Source organism: Thunnus albacares, chromosome 6 (genome assembly GCF_914725855.1).
Source record: "Thunnus albacares chromosome 6, fThuAlb1.1, whole genome shotgun sequence".
NCBI classification, from domain to species: Eukaryota; Metazoa; Chordata; class Actinopteri; order Scombriformes; family Scombridae; genus Thunnus; species Thunnus albacares.
In genome coordinates, this window is record NC_058111.1 from 15,816,544 (window position 1) to 15,831,096 (window position 14,553).

At 40.7% G+C, this 14,553-nt stretch overlaps 2 protein-coding genes across 2 annotated transcripts; one reads left to right on the forward strand and one right to left on the reverse strand.

The window, feature by feature from the left end:
- Nucleotides 1-697: 697 nt before the first annotated feature.
- Nucleotides 698-5,643, reverse strand: LOC122984135 (ribonucleoside-diphosphate reductase large subunit). Its single transcript, XM_044354463.1, has 4 exons — nt 5,422-5,643; nt 1,844-3,825; nt 1,291-1,479; nt 698-1,210 (listed from the first exon to the last, which is right to left on the reverse strand). The coding sequence occupies exons 1-4, from the start codon at nt 5,438-5,440 to the stop codon at nt 1,016-1,018; spliced, it is 2,385 nt and encodes a 794-aa protein (XP_044210398.1). The 5' UTR covers nt 5,441-5,643; the 3' UTR covers nt 698-1,015.
- A 2,032-nt stretch (nt 5,644-7,675) lies between these two features.
- qpctla (glutaminyl-peptide cyclotransferase-like a) lies at nt 7,676-14,504 on the forward strand. The gene is made up of 7 exons (XM_044353165.1): nt 7,676-8,552; nt 9,895-10,041; nt 10,135-10,428; nt 10,837-10,998; nt 11,230-11,329; nt 11,424-11,540; nt 13,597-14,504. The coding sequence occupies exons 1-7, from the start codon at nt 8,334-8,336 to the stop codon at nt 13,740-13,742; spliced, it is 1,185 nt and encodes a 394-aa protein (XP_044209100.1). The 5' UTR covers nt 7,676-8,333; the 3' UTR covers nt 13,743-14,504.
- Nucleotides 14,505-14,553: the final 49 nt, after the last annotated feature.

Genomic DNA, 14,553 nt, shown 5'->3' on the forward strand with positions numbered 1-14,553 from the left:
TCATACAATTCACATTTCCACAGCAATATCAAAGTCCTTGTTTTTTCTGGTTAAAGCACTAAACTCTCAACAAGGGCTGCAACCAACAATTATTTATTATTTTCTCAATTAATCGATTGTTTGGTCTGTAAAATGTCAAAGTGGTGAAAGATGTCATCACTGTTTCCCAAAGCCCGAGATGAAGTCCTTGTCCCAGTTTTATCTCCGCCAACAGTCCACAACCCAAATAAGTTCAGAAGAATAAAGACATGACTGTAAAAATGGTTACAATTGATTTAATAGTTGACAACTAACCAATTAATCTACTAATCGTTGCAGCTCTACTATTAGTTGACTGCTTGTTTCAGCACTAACGGGGGAAAAGTGCATCACTGACACTGTAGACTTTACAAATATGAAGCACTTTAGAGCAACAGTTAGTTGATCAACAGATTAATCTTTAAACACTTAGATAATCGATGTCATTTTTAGTGTAAAAATATTTTAACATATCTTAAATGTGATAATACTTCTGGGGTTTTGGACAAATTAAGTCCAATTTGATGATATCAGCTTCTGCTCTGACATGTTGAGATGGGATTTTTGTTTTTTTGTCCTGTAGTCTAAACAATTACAAAAATAATCAGATGAGATCATTTGAAATGATTCGTTGCAGCCCTTCAGCACATTTTTAATGAAACTGACAAACACAAACAACTTGCATATAAAACATTTTATTTTCTATTACAAACCTATTTTTATTTGCGACATAAAATACACTTTAAGTACATTTAACTGTTTCTTATTGACCAATGAGTTGACAACATTTATTTAATAAAAATAATTCTATACATTCAGTTTCAAACTGCACATGAAAGTAGTCGATGAAAAGTGCTCAAGTTTGTTAACGGAAGCACTCGTAAGTAACCTCAGGTACATCTTTGAAAGCTTCAAGTCTTGCAACTAAAATACCCCTCTAACCAGATGACCTTTAACCTGCGTAAGTGAGCGATTATCGAGTGGAGAGACGACACGTTTAAGATCCGCACATGAGGCACTCGTCTCTGTTCTCCAGAGAACAGACCATGGCAGCCGTGTTGCGCTCCTTGATTTCCTGCTCCGTGGGTTTAGTGTCCGCCTGCGTCTCCTTCAGCTTCTCCTTGTTCAAGGTGAACTGGATGGGGTTGGCGGCGGGCTTCGTCCGCAGGTAGTACATCCCCGTCTTTAAACCCTGTAGAGAGGAAGAAACAGTTAGCACACGTTGTTGGATCACAGCAGTCGTCTCTGATTCGTCCTCCTGGTCTCACTTACTTGTTTCCAGCCGTAGAAGTGCATGCTGGTCAATTTGCCGTAGTTTGGCTCTGCGATGTGGATGTTCAGGGACTGACTTTGGTCGATGAAGGCGCCACGGTCGGCGGCCATCTTGAGAACTGTCTTCTGAGAAATTTCCCAGACGGTTTTATACAGCTGCTTCAGATCATCTGGAATCTCATCGATTTCCTGTTAAAGAAAATTAAGCAAACAGGAAAACTTAAAAACAGCAGGAAAAAATAAGCAGAAAGTATTTTGATTATTGCAAAACTGTCTGATTCTCACTATTGAAACATGAGGATTTGCTGCTTTTTTCTTATATGTCTTATATGATAATAAACTGAATATTTGAGGTTTTGGGCTGTTTGTCAGACAATATATTTAAATCACAATGAAGTCAAGCTGTGATACTTTCACTTAAATTAGTCTAAAACTGCCCAAAGTTAATTTTTTTCATGCAGTACCTTTAAATTTATCCATCCAGACAAAATAAAATCATCTCAACAATAAATATTTTGGTGATGTGAGACCTTTATGATAGAAGATTGATTACCTGAATGGATCCGTTGTGAGCGATCAGCTGGTTCTTCATCTCCTCGCTCCACAGTCCTCGCTCCGTCAAGTCTTTGAGCAGGTGAGGATTGACGATCTGGAACTCTCCGGAGAGGACTCTGCGGGTGTAGATGTTGCTGGTGTAGGCCTCGATAGACTCGTTGTTGCCCAGGATCTGTGCGGTGGACGCCGTCGGCATCGGGGCCATCAACAGACTGTTCCTCACGCCGTGTTTGGCGATCTTCTCCTTCAGCAGCTTCCAGTCCCACAGGTCTGTCGGCGTCTTCTCCCACATGTCATACTGGAGGATGCCCTTGCTGACAGGAGAGCCTTGGTACGTCTCGTAAGCGCCGTGCTCGCGGGCCAGATCGCAGCTTGCCTCCAGGGAAGCGTAGTAGATGGTCTCGAAGATCTGGATGTTGAGCAGCTGAGCCTCGGGGCTTTCAAAGGGGTAACGCATCAGGATGAAGGCATCCGCCAGTCCTTGGACACCGATCCCGATCGGCCTGTGACGCTTGTTGGACTTCTCGGCTTCGGGCACTGGGTAGAAGTTGATGTCAATGATCTTGTTCAGGTTTTTCACGATTACTTTGGTCACGTAGGCCAGTTTTTTAAAGTCAAAGGTCCGCTCAGGGGTGACGTACATGTTGAGAGCGATGGACGCCAGATTACAGACCGCCACCTCGTCGTCACTGGTGTATTCAACGATCTCTGTGCAGAGGTTGCTGCATTTGATGGTGCCCAGATTCTGCTGGTTGCTCTTCCTGTTGCAGGCGTCTTTGTACAGCATGTATGGCGTACCGGTTTCTGTCTGGGACTCAATAATGGCATGCCACAGTTGCTGAGCCTTCACCACACGCTTGACCCGGCCCTCCTTCTCATATTTGGTGTAGAGCGCCTCAAACTCCTCCCCCCAGCACTCGTCCAGCCCAGGAGCCTCGTTCGGACACATCAGAGACCAGTCTTGGTTGCTTTCCACTCTCTTCATGAAGAGGTCGGGGATCCACAGGCCGTAGAAAAGGTCTCTGGCTCTTTGTTCCTCCTTCCCTGTGTTTTTCTTCAGCTCCAAGAACTCAAACACATCAAAGTGCCACGGCTCCAGGTACATGGCGAAGGCTCCGGGTCTCTTGTTGCCTCCCTGGTCGACGTAACGTGCCGTGTTGTTGTAAACTCTCAGCATGGGGACTAGGCCGTTGGAGTTGCCGTTGGTGCCGGCGATGTAGCTCCCAGTTGATCTGATGCAGCTGACAGCCACGCCAATTCCTCCCGCTGATTTGGAGATGAGGGCGCACTGCTTCAGCGTGTCATAAATGCCTTCAATGCTGTCGTCCTTCATGGCGAGCAGGAAGCAGCTGGACAGCTGAGGCCTGTTGGTTCCTGCATTGAAGAGAGTGGGGGAGGCGTGGGTGAACCACTTCTCTGACAGCAGGTTGTAGGTCTCGATGGCTTCATCAATATTTTTTCCGTGGATTCCGACCGACACTCTCATGAGCATGTGCTGCGGTCGCTCGGCCACTTTGCCGTTGATCTTCAACAGGTAGGACCGCTCCAGAGTCTTGAAGCCAAAGAAGTTGTAGGAGAAATCTCTGTCGAAGATGATGGCGGAGTTGAGGCGGTCTTTGTTCTCGAGAACAATGTTGAGCGTCTCCTTGGAGATCATGGGGGAGTGGCGTTTATTCAAGGGGTTGACGTAGTTGTATAGGTCCTCCATCACGTCACTGAACACTTTCTTCGTCTCCTTGTGGAGGTTTGAGACGGCAATCCGTGCAGCGAGGATGGCATAGTCGGGGTGTTTAGTTGTGAGCGTGGCGGCGATCTCCGCTGCTAGCGTGTCGAGCTCCACGGTGGTGACGCCGCTGTACAAACCCTGAATCACCTTCATTGTAATCTGGGCCGGATCCACAAAGTCGGAGTTCAGCCCGTAGCAGAGCTTCTGGATGCGAGAGGTGATTTTATCGAACATGACGCGCTCCTGGCGTCCATCTGAAAAAACAAAAACTTCTCAGTTAACCAAACTAAAATTACACAAATCAATAAACAATAAAGATGAAACTAAAGAATAGACTTTAGTAGTGTCTGTCTAATAAAAGACTTTTATATAAATATCAATATTTCTTATTTGTTAAAGCAAATGCTTCTATTAAACTGATTGTGTGTGATATATCACACACACAGTATACACAGTGTATGTGTGACACAGACACACAATCAGTTTAATAGAAGCATTTGCTTTAACAAATAAGAAAAGTTTGTTGATATTTATATAAAAGGCTTTAATAATATTTAATTCAAATACGTAGATGGGCTTAAAGGACAGCTGCCCAAGTGAACCTTCATGCATGTTTTTCTTGCTGTAATCATTCCTCCTGTTTATACTGTTAGAAGATCCCCTCAAATGTGTTTACTATGTGAGTGATGGGAACAAAATCCACAGCCAACATTTTGAGGAACACTAAAAGGACTAATGTTTGAGAGATATCTACTATCTACAGAGTTTGGTAACTCGTTCCACCACCGGGGAACTACTAAGTGCATTATGATTATCAGTATGAACAAGAGGAATGATGATTATGGCGAGAAAAACCTGTTTCAATGTTCATTTGAGCACCTGACTTTTGTTTGTTGACTTGAAGTATTACGAACCTATCCTTTAACAGTTAGCAGCTTTGGTATTTTTAGTTGTATTTTTAGTTATTTTTTTTGTCCTTGAATTTTAAAAAAGGGCTAAAAACCTCCCTACAATTATTTGCACCGCTGTCAAAGGCTCCAAGGGTTGAGTTTTGGGGGGAAGCTGTTTTTCTTTTGTCACTGTGCCGTACTTTCTCTGAAATACACCTTGAACATAAATACTTTCAAACTGGATTAATACTAAAACAATTTGTACACACATATTTAGATATACAGTACATATTTCTACTGTTTCAGAGTAAACAGGATCTTGAAATCCACAATCCGGTCACCTAGATGTAAAAACAGCAATTAAAGAAACCGCACCTTCCTCTAACCTCCAAATTTGTTTACCCCAGAGAGATAAAAGCAGTAGTTTGAGCTATTGAGCAGCTTTCATAATGCTTGAATAGATTTCACTTGAGCTCATTAACATTTCTCCCTCTCATAACTTCACTGGGGTCCATATTGACAGGCAGACAGGCCTTTTATAACTTTGTCTTTTTCGCGCCAAGTATAACAAAGGATTATGGCTGTAAACACAAACCTCAAATGAAAAACTGCAGAGAATGATTGAGAAATGACACTTTAATCAGTTAACGTTCACATGAACATCCATCTGAACATCAAGTGTTTTTTTTACACGTTTCAGACACATACTGGTTAACTTTAACGCTAATCAAGCTAGCTGTAGCCTGAGATGTAACTTAATACCAGTTAACTGGCTGCTTCTAGCAAACGTTAACTAACCATGTAAGTTTCGATTTTGTGATATAACAACTGAGCAGTCGGGTTGAAGCAGCACAACCGTCTCTATCATTTCCTAATCGGTAAATCAACAGTATTGACAGTAGCACTGAAGCTAACTGAGGCCTTAGTTACACCGCAACATAGCAACAAAAAACGGCTCACCTCTCTTGATAACATGCATGCTGGCAGAGTGTGATGTGGCTCCTGAGTTTCCCGAGAAAACAGCAGCTCTCCAGCTACAAGTTTAACGTCTCCTCAGTAGCAAAACGTGCGGCTGAACACGAGCTCGGTCCCGGCGTCAAGGAAGAAAGCGCGAATGACTCCCGAAACTCCCGCTAACACTGTATTTGTACGGAAGGCGTCATCGCTGGGAGCAGAGACGGACGGGCGCTTAAGCCAATCAGCGGTAAGAGAAGACGGGACTTAACGGCAGCGGACCAATCACAACTGTTTAGAACGTCAACTTCCTCTTCCGTTCATTTTCCCGGACTAAAATCTGGCGGGACATATATGAAAACAGAAAAGTAGGTCAAATAACAAGCTTTGTCATGATGACTCCATATTATCATATATACAGAAATGTGAGTTTTCAAAATACGAAATCTGCCAATATTCAATCTCTTTCAGCAAATATATTAAGAATATGAACGTCTTGGGCTATGTATTTCAAATTTTGACCAATAAAGTTGAAAAAAGTAAAAATAAAAAGATGCAGTACATAGTAAACATGTGTAGCACATCACAGATGTCTCTCAAGAACCATCAGAGGGAAAATGAAAAGTTGTCTGCAGGCTTATCATAAATGCATTGACACTTTTTAAGATAAGATTTCTAATATTTATCCTGCAACTGATAAAGGAAAGATTATTACTGTGGAAAAGTTTATATTTGCAATATGTAAAACTGAAAAGTTACCCCCTAGTGGTCCCTATAATTGACCCACGGTACTCAATTTCTGAAATGCTATCCTGTGCCAGGTTTTCTGTGTGTTCTGTGTGTTATTTTGTGATAATTTGATTAAACATTAATGTATTTAGCAAAATTACCATGTAAGCATAAAATCAACAGAAAAAGTTATGATTTCTGACACAGGGTCTCTGTACAATTCAGCATCTCAAGATTTGTAAATATGTAGTCCTTTAGTGGTGCATATTAACAAACAAACTTGCAGAGTTAATCAAACTAATTGCACCACAGTGAATCTGTGGCCTTCAGAGCCCCTGATGATCCACCTGTGGCAAGACAGTGATAACTGAAAATGTGGATCAACCATATTTAGGAGCAGGTGAGAAACAGGATAAAATAATGATAAATATCTCTAAGATTCATCCTGATTACTATGAGCAGAAGGACTACGGTGCAGTCAGGCCTCTATAGCTACCACTGAGGACATAGAAGTTCTTTTATGTTATATGTTATTTTTTCTGGGAATTTGTGTGAATTAGTGTGTTTTAGAAACCTGGATGGAGTTTACGTTCTACAGTTGATGATGGATATTTTATATGCTGATTGCAGTACTTTTAAAGACTCAGTATATTTACATTTGACTACTTTTAGGTGATTAAATAAATGAGGATTTATTATGGATTTCCCCACTATTCGTTTATTCATTCAATGAATGAATGAATATTTTTGTCATATCATTAAAAATGATCCATCCCACATGTGATTACATGACATGCAATTTCCATTACTGCAAGCCACATACTGTATGTAGTATGGGGAAAACATAAAAGAACAAAAAAACAATATAAACACTACCCATATAAACCATTTTTTCTTAATGACCAGGCGTTTGTCCAAATACTCACACAGAGCAAAGTCCACTTATTAAGTATAAGTATAATTTTAAGTATAATTTAATACATAGCCTATAATCATTTTAACATCTTCCATAAGGAAGTAATCATTTTTAGTTTTACTAAATAGTCCTTTAATCATAATACAAAGGGCAAAACAAAACAAAATGCGTTTCCTTTTTCTATTTAATTTATTTCACATAACTGACATCAATCCTGTTCTTCAGTACCATCATACTGTCCTGTTTCCAAATGTAATGGTGAGATATCACATCAAATATTGGGGAAACAGAATTTACAGAAACTATAGATGAACAATTAACTGAATAGATAAAATGTAAACATTAAAATAAATACATTTTAAACTAAAATTATATAGAAATTAGACTTTTTGATGTCTGGTCTTTTTTTTTAGTATGTTTAAACTCCTGGCTGCAGCACATAGATTGATGTATACATTATGTCAATATAGTACAATACAATATACAGTAAGTACAATATAATATATAATATGTCATTATGTATAAACTCTGTCTATATATCATTATGTATATATTATGACTATATGTAAATGTAAACATGTTTATAAAACAGTTTAAATCACCTTGAGGAGATGACTTACATGTCTCAGGTATTTATTTAAGCGTTAAATGCCTCATAGTTGATATATACAGTCTTCATTTTGTATATTTACATGTATTGTCTCTTTCTGCAGCACCTGATACTCCAGACCAGTAGGTGGTACTGGTTCACCTTTATGAACCGTAATAAAAACCATAGAAGAAGTTACACCATCGACGTCCTGGACTCAGTAGACGTTAAATTTGTACATATTTTATTGGGACTGCTGCACCAGAAGAGTTAGGAGGAGTTTTGTTGTATTTTTCTTCTTTTGAAGCTATAATTAGATTAAAAAAATAGTTTAACGCAGCAGGAAAGAGTTTCAGAAGCCAGAGATAGATATATATATATATGTATATATAGTTATTGTTTCTGTGTGAATGAATCCTAAAAGTCATGCCTTTAGAAAACTGTGCTGCAGGAGTCACACTGAAGATCTGGACCACTAAAGACAGACTGTCAGACCCGGAGGATGGGCTGCGATGTTGAACCAGGACCACACACAGCTGCAAATGTAACAACCGTACCGAAACACCACTCGTCTCATCCAGTCTACTTCCTCCACTTCCTTCCTGTGTGTATTATTTCCCTCCTGCATGCTCCACAAGTCAGTTTGGACACGTAGCTTGTTTAGGAGACGCTGCACCTCCAGTCATGTCCAGGTCCAGTCGGCGGTACAAACCTCTGCAGCAGAGCAACGGCGGCGGCTCTTTCCCCGGCTGTGACCGGGTGCGGATGCCCCGGGCCCGGGTACTGCTGCTCTGTCTCCTCGGTGTTCTGATGCTGGCGGTGGTTCTGGGAATCTACCTGTCTAACGACACGACCAGCGGGCATGTAAACCGTATGCCATTTGTAGATCTGACAAAAGACAGGGTAAGAGTTATCGACAACATATGTCACTAACATGTGTGAGCCATGAGTTTGGACTTGATGTTTGTCCTTTTAAATTGTAAAGATATAAATATTCATGCAAAAGTAGATTGTTTTAGATATTTCCCCTCAACATTTCTTCATCTACAGTACTTTTTTGTGTGTTGTTTTTTGTTTATGTTTGATCCATTAAAGAGGAGGTCAGTAACAACGTTCATTCAGCAATTTACAGTCAGTGCCTCTTCCCCCTGATCACACATGTCTCATTTCATCAGGGATGACCTGGTTTGATGTTGTTCATCCATTTCTTCCCTGTTATTTTATACTTTTAATTCCAGTCAACTCCATTTTTATTCATATAATATAGGCTATATGCCAAAATCAGAAAAAAATCACAAAGGGTATTACAATCTGTGCAATATAGGACTAGGGCAAAGCAAGGCAAGTTTATTTGTACAGCACATTTCAACAACAAGGCAATTCAAAGTGCTTTACATAAAACATAAAAGAAATAAAGACAGAATATAAAAGGACCACAAGGCAATATAAAAATACATTTAAATACAATTTAAAAAAGTGTTAAGTTGGAAATGAGAAATAAGCTAAAATAGAATAAGATAAAACAGGAGAATAAACGTCAGGGCTACAACTAATGATTATTTTCACTATCAATTAATCTGCCGATTATTTTCTTGATTAATCGTTTTGTCTATAAAATGTCAGAAAATAGTGAAAAATGCCCATCACAGATTCCCAGAGTACAGTGTGACATATTCATGTTTCTTGTTTTATATGACTAATAGTCCAAAACTCAAATATATTCAATTACTGTTTATAGATGATGAAGTATAGCATCAAATGTCCATGTGTGACAAGCTGGAATCAGGATTATTTGGCATTTTTGCTTGACTGATCACTGAAACAATTAATTAAGTATCAAAATAGTCGCAGATTACTAATCTATTACCTGAATGATCAATTAATTGACTAATTGTTTTAGCCTCTTGCCTTAGATCTTCAATTTAGATCAAGAAAAGGAGTGAAACGAGGGAGAAACCTCATGAACAGAGAATGCATCCCTCCTCCAGAACAGACAGATGTTGTTTACACAGATGTAGCAATAAAATGACAGTATGAGACAAAAACGGACCAAATATATGTGAAGAAAATAGATCAGAGATGTGGAACACTTGTACCATAACGACCTGGAAACAGGACAGATTCTTGTTTTTCATTCTTGGTGACGTTATTACAAATTCCTACTTAACATTTTGTTCACTGAACACGTTGTTTTTCTTGCTGTTCCTCTTTTTCATCACAGATTTTTTTTTAATCTCCCTTCCAGTTGTCCCACAAACCCAGTAAATGCTCTCCGGCTCAAATCCATCGTCTAGCCTCTCAGGTGGACGGGACTCGCCTGTGGGAGACTCACTTGAGGCCGATCCTAATAGAGCGGCTGCCAGGGACACAAGGCAGCCTAGCTGTTCAGCAGGTGTGTGTAAACAGCTTCCTCCTCTCTTCACATTTTCTCTTTTTTTTTTTTTCCTCACTCATCTTTAATCCAACCTCTCTGCTCTAACATCAGCACATCACCTCCACTCTGTCCTCGCTGTCTGCTGGCTGGACCATCGACTTAGACTCCTTCCACTCTCCGACACCTCGAGGGAAAGTCTCGTTCACCAACATTATTGCCACCCTGGACCCTTCGGCTCCACGTAGGCTGCTGCTGACCTGCCACTATGACTCTAAGGCCCTGCCTCCAGACCCCCGGGCCCCAGAGAAGGTGTTTCTGGGGGCCAGTGACTCAGCGGTGCCCTGCGCTATGATCCTGGAGCTCGCCACTTCTCTGGATGCTCAGCTTAGATCCTTCAAACAGCAGGTACGTGTTTTGTTACATGTGCATTGGAGCAGATGCTGACAGATTAATTTGTTTGATACATAAGCGCCCCTCCTTCTCTTCCTAGAAGTGACAAAGACAAACTCAGAGATGCTGACAAGAGAGAAGAGCTATTCCTCCCTTTTTTTCCTCCTTATACTCTCATTTCATCCCTCTGCCTCAGTGGCTGCAGCACAGGCTAGAAACTGCTGACTCCAGCTGCTTGTTTTGTGTGCAGCAGTCATCTGTATATAGCGGTATCTCTCCAGAGGCTGTGATTTATGCCGTTAGGAATATACACACTGCAACGACACTGCAGAGAGAGAAACCAGCCTCAGTCGCTGCTAGTTGAAAAGTGCATTTTAATTTGACTCTCCTTTCTTTTTTTTTTCTTTTTTTTTTGCCTCCTAGAAACTTCCAGTGACTCTGCAGCTTGTATTTTTTGACGGAGAGGAGTCATTTGAAGAATGGACCGCTACGGACTCGCTGTACGGCTCCCGTCACTTGGCTGAGCGCATGGCCAACACACCTCACCCTGCTGGCGCCACACACACCACCATGCTGCAGGCTGTGGTGAGGAAACTGTGTGTGTCTGAATTATGTATGAACAGGCTGAATTTAGCAGCCGGTGTAAACACAGCCCCTTTTTAAACTTAACAGTAGTCAAGTACTCATTACTGTTTCTATGCTTCTGTGTTTTTTACATTTCTGTAATATGTAATGTGCCGTAATTTCATGAAAACTCTGTTTTAATAGAAATTTCCAGCTACTGACTTCTCTGTTTTGACTTTAAACTCTCTCTAGGACCTGTTTGTGCTGCTGGATCTTCTCGGTGGTCCTGATCCACTGATTGCGAATCACTTTGACAACACGGCGCGCTGGTTTGACCGTCTGATTGCTGCAGGTAAATACTGGGAGTTGAAAACAAGCTTTTGCATGAATAATTTAAATCTCTCCCTGTTGCGTGCCCTAACTCTGCCGTCAACACTCATTCTCAGAGAAGAGACTCCATCGACAGGGTCTGCTGACGTCTCACCCATCAGAGCAGACCTACTTCAGGAAGGATGTGTACCTCGGACCCGTGCAGGACGACCACATCCCCTTCCTTCATAAAGGTGAGTGATAATGACGCACATACAGTAGACAGACACATTACAAAGATCAGTGCAGTAACCTGCTCTCCTCCTGTACAACATCTGGAGTATTCACCCCTTCTTCACCAGCAAGCACAAACATAATATACAACACAACACAGACAAAACTAAATCTACATTTATGCATCCATCTATGTTAAACATTATAAATCTAATCCAGTTCATTAATAAAAACTCTGTAAACCATATAAAGTAGTATTCTGCAGCTAGTCCAGAATGCTGCTCTCATCACTCTCCATTCACTACACTGGTTCACTGTTGCAGCTCGTGAAGTGGAAGTGCTCCTTCCCCTTCATGAGCTCACAGTGGCTCATTTGGATCCAGGCTCTTCTCTATTTTTACCCCACAGCGGTGGATCATGAAGACAATAGAGTTGCTGCTCACCTTCCACTGCAGGCTAAAAATTCACCTTTTCAAATGAGACCATGACACCCCATGTCAGTGCGAATATCTCCCCCAAACTAGACTAGGTCAAAACCTAGTATATGGCTGGACCGTGTATGGTCAGTGTGTGAAATTGTGGCCAATGTGTTACAGGGATAGTCAGTGATAGTGTCTATAATGTGAAATCCTGGATATTAAATGTTCATCTGCAACTTTCTGTAGTGGTCCCAGTAATATTTGCTGGTAAAGTGAACTGAAGTAGCATCATATGACATGATTAAGCTACGTTTGAGTCAAAAAAAGAGTTTATAAATGCAGTTGCAAGAACAATACTTTCCACTCATATGTTAAGCTGTTTGATTTGAAAGAGTTTTGACAATGTTTTGTTTTTAACAGCCACATGAGTCGCATGTTTTAACTGCAAGACTTGTGTTTTAATGCTGCTGTTCATCGTTTGTGATGTGAAAACATCAGAGAAATAAAAAGCTTGTGTCCTGGTTTTAGTTCAGTTATAAAATCCAAACACACCGCGGAGCGTCTCTCCTGCTGGCTGCTGACAGCGCTGTCAGCCGGAGAGTCGATCACACCAGACGGTAGAGGAGACGCAGAGACGCTGTACATGTCAGTTTAAACAGGGATTTAGGCGACTTTCCTGCATTTAACATTGGAGCTGAGAGCATCAAAGCTCAGAGCAGGAAACAGGAAGCTCTGTGTCACGCCGCTGTCCTCTGCTTCCGTCATCTTGCACCAATTCATTTTGAAAGAGCAACGGCCAATCAGGAAACTTGGCCAACCAAGGGTGTAACTTCACCACTCACTCACAGACATCCACGGTTATAGGACTGGTCTGACCAAAAAGCAGTTGTACTATATCACTGAACTGGCTGCAACTAACAATTATTTTCATGACTGATTTAATCTGCAGATTACCTTCTCAATTAATCGCTAACTGTTAAACATGCCCATTACAATTTCTTACAACCCAAGGTGATGTGATCAAATGTCTTGTTTTACCCAGTCAACAGTCCCAACCCAAAGATATTTAACTAACCATAGAGGTGAGACAAGAAAAAGCAGCCAATTCTCAAATTTAAGAGGCTGAAACCACCAAATGTTTGACATTTTCACTTGAAAACTGACTTAAACAATTAATTGATTATCAACATAGCTGCAGATTAATTTTCTGTCGACTAATCATTGCAGCTGAACCTTCTCTTAGTTTGTGTTTGGAAGGGATGCACTCCAATTTTTTCATATTTAAATATGTTTATGTATGAGGGAAACAGGTTAAACTTACATATGTTGTGCTTCACATAGTTGTTCTCCATTTGTAAGTTTTGCGTCTGGCACTTCAAATTTTTGAGGACATCTAGCTCTTGTTTCTTTGTAGATTGAATGCGATTACTGTAAATTGTTTTGGACAAAATCATCCTCCAAATGAATGTAATGTTATATGTGTTTTGTATTTTCTTCCCTTTCTGTAACACACTGATGGCCAGTTTCATACACCCTCCTCCAAATTCAATAATCAGTTTTAAATTCTCTTTCCTGACCTAATTTTTCTATTACAATAAAAATGTTTTTACAATGTGCTCTGAAACTGTAAAGAGTTTATCATCACTTTCTTTTGCAGGTGTTCCTGTGCTGCATGTCATCGCCACGCCCTTCCCACAGTTCTGGCACACACTGGACGACACAGAGGAGAACATGCACCGCCCCACTGTGGAGAACCTGACCAAGATCATGGCTGTGTTCCTGGCAGAATATCTGGGCTTCTGAACCCAAAACACGACATTAACGAGTACTGGTGATGCAACTCTGCCCACTTTTACCCCGTACTGAATACCAATGCGGTTTCATCACACTGGTGATGAATTAATTACCAGCATGGACCCAAATGTGTGAGAAGAACCTGGTAAAATGAACTAAATACTGAATATTTATCTATAAACCAGGACACCAGCTGAACTTTACCAAAGACTCGGCCCTGCTGGACTATCCAGTCTCTGTGTTTTCATCTGATAGATGAGCTAGAGACTGCTGTCCAAAGGTCTGGGCGTGTGATGTGAATACAAAAGAGTCTTAATTAAAATAACATCACACCAGCTGATGATGATGATGATCATGATGGTACCTGAGGAACAGTTTGAGTCTGTGAATTCAAAAGCACTCTAATTAATATTTTTGCTTTATTCCTGTGAAAAAAAATCATAGCCTTATACTTTCTTTAGCCCATGAATATGATTGAGATGCACTAATGTCTTCTTAAAGGCAGACTATGTAATCAGTTTTCCTTCTCTGGGATGGCGTTAACACTGTTTATTACAGTGACAATGGTGAACAACAGCTAGTTTGTATGTGTGAATAAGTCTTTACCTTCACTTGAGTGAAGATCCTCTTGGCCTTACAACCTGCTGATATTCATTGCTAGCTGTAGTATGTGGCTACACTGCACATGTTTCAGTGTGATGATATTGGAGTGAAAATACATTGAATGTTCTTTTACACCATATAAATGGTGTAATAAAAGTCTGCAATAAAGTTAGAATGGTTTTATTTGGTTTCTGTCAGACTTTGAAGACATCGTGGG

Excerpts from the sequence above, each read along its gene's own strand:
- qpctla (XM_044353165.1), top strand. The coding sequence starts at position 8,334 with ATGTCCAGGTCCAGTCGGCGGTACAAACCTCTGCAGCAGAGCAACGGC. Across the intron at positions 10,429-10,836 it reads TTAGATCCTTCAAACAGCAG|AAACTTCCAGTGACTCTGCA; the intron begins GTACGTGTTTTG and ends TTTGCCTCCTAG. Across the intron at positions 10,999-11,229 it reads CCACCATGCTGCAGGCTGTG|GACCTGTTTGTGCTGCTGGA; the intron begins GTGAGGAAACTG and ends AACTCTCTCTAG.
- LOC122984135 (XM_044354463.1), bottom strand. Across the intron at positions 1,480-1,843 it reads CTCACAACGGATCCATTCAG|GAAATCGATGAGATTCCAGA; the intron begins GTAATCAATCTT and ends TTTCTTTAACAG. Across the intron at positions 1,211-1,290 it reads ACTTCTACGGCTGGAAACAA|GGTTTAAAGACGGGGATGTA; the intron begins GTAAGTGAGACC and ends TCCTCTCTACAG.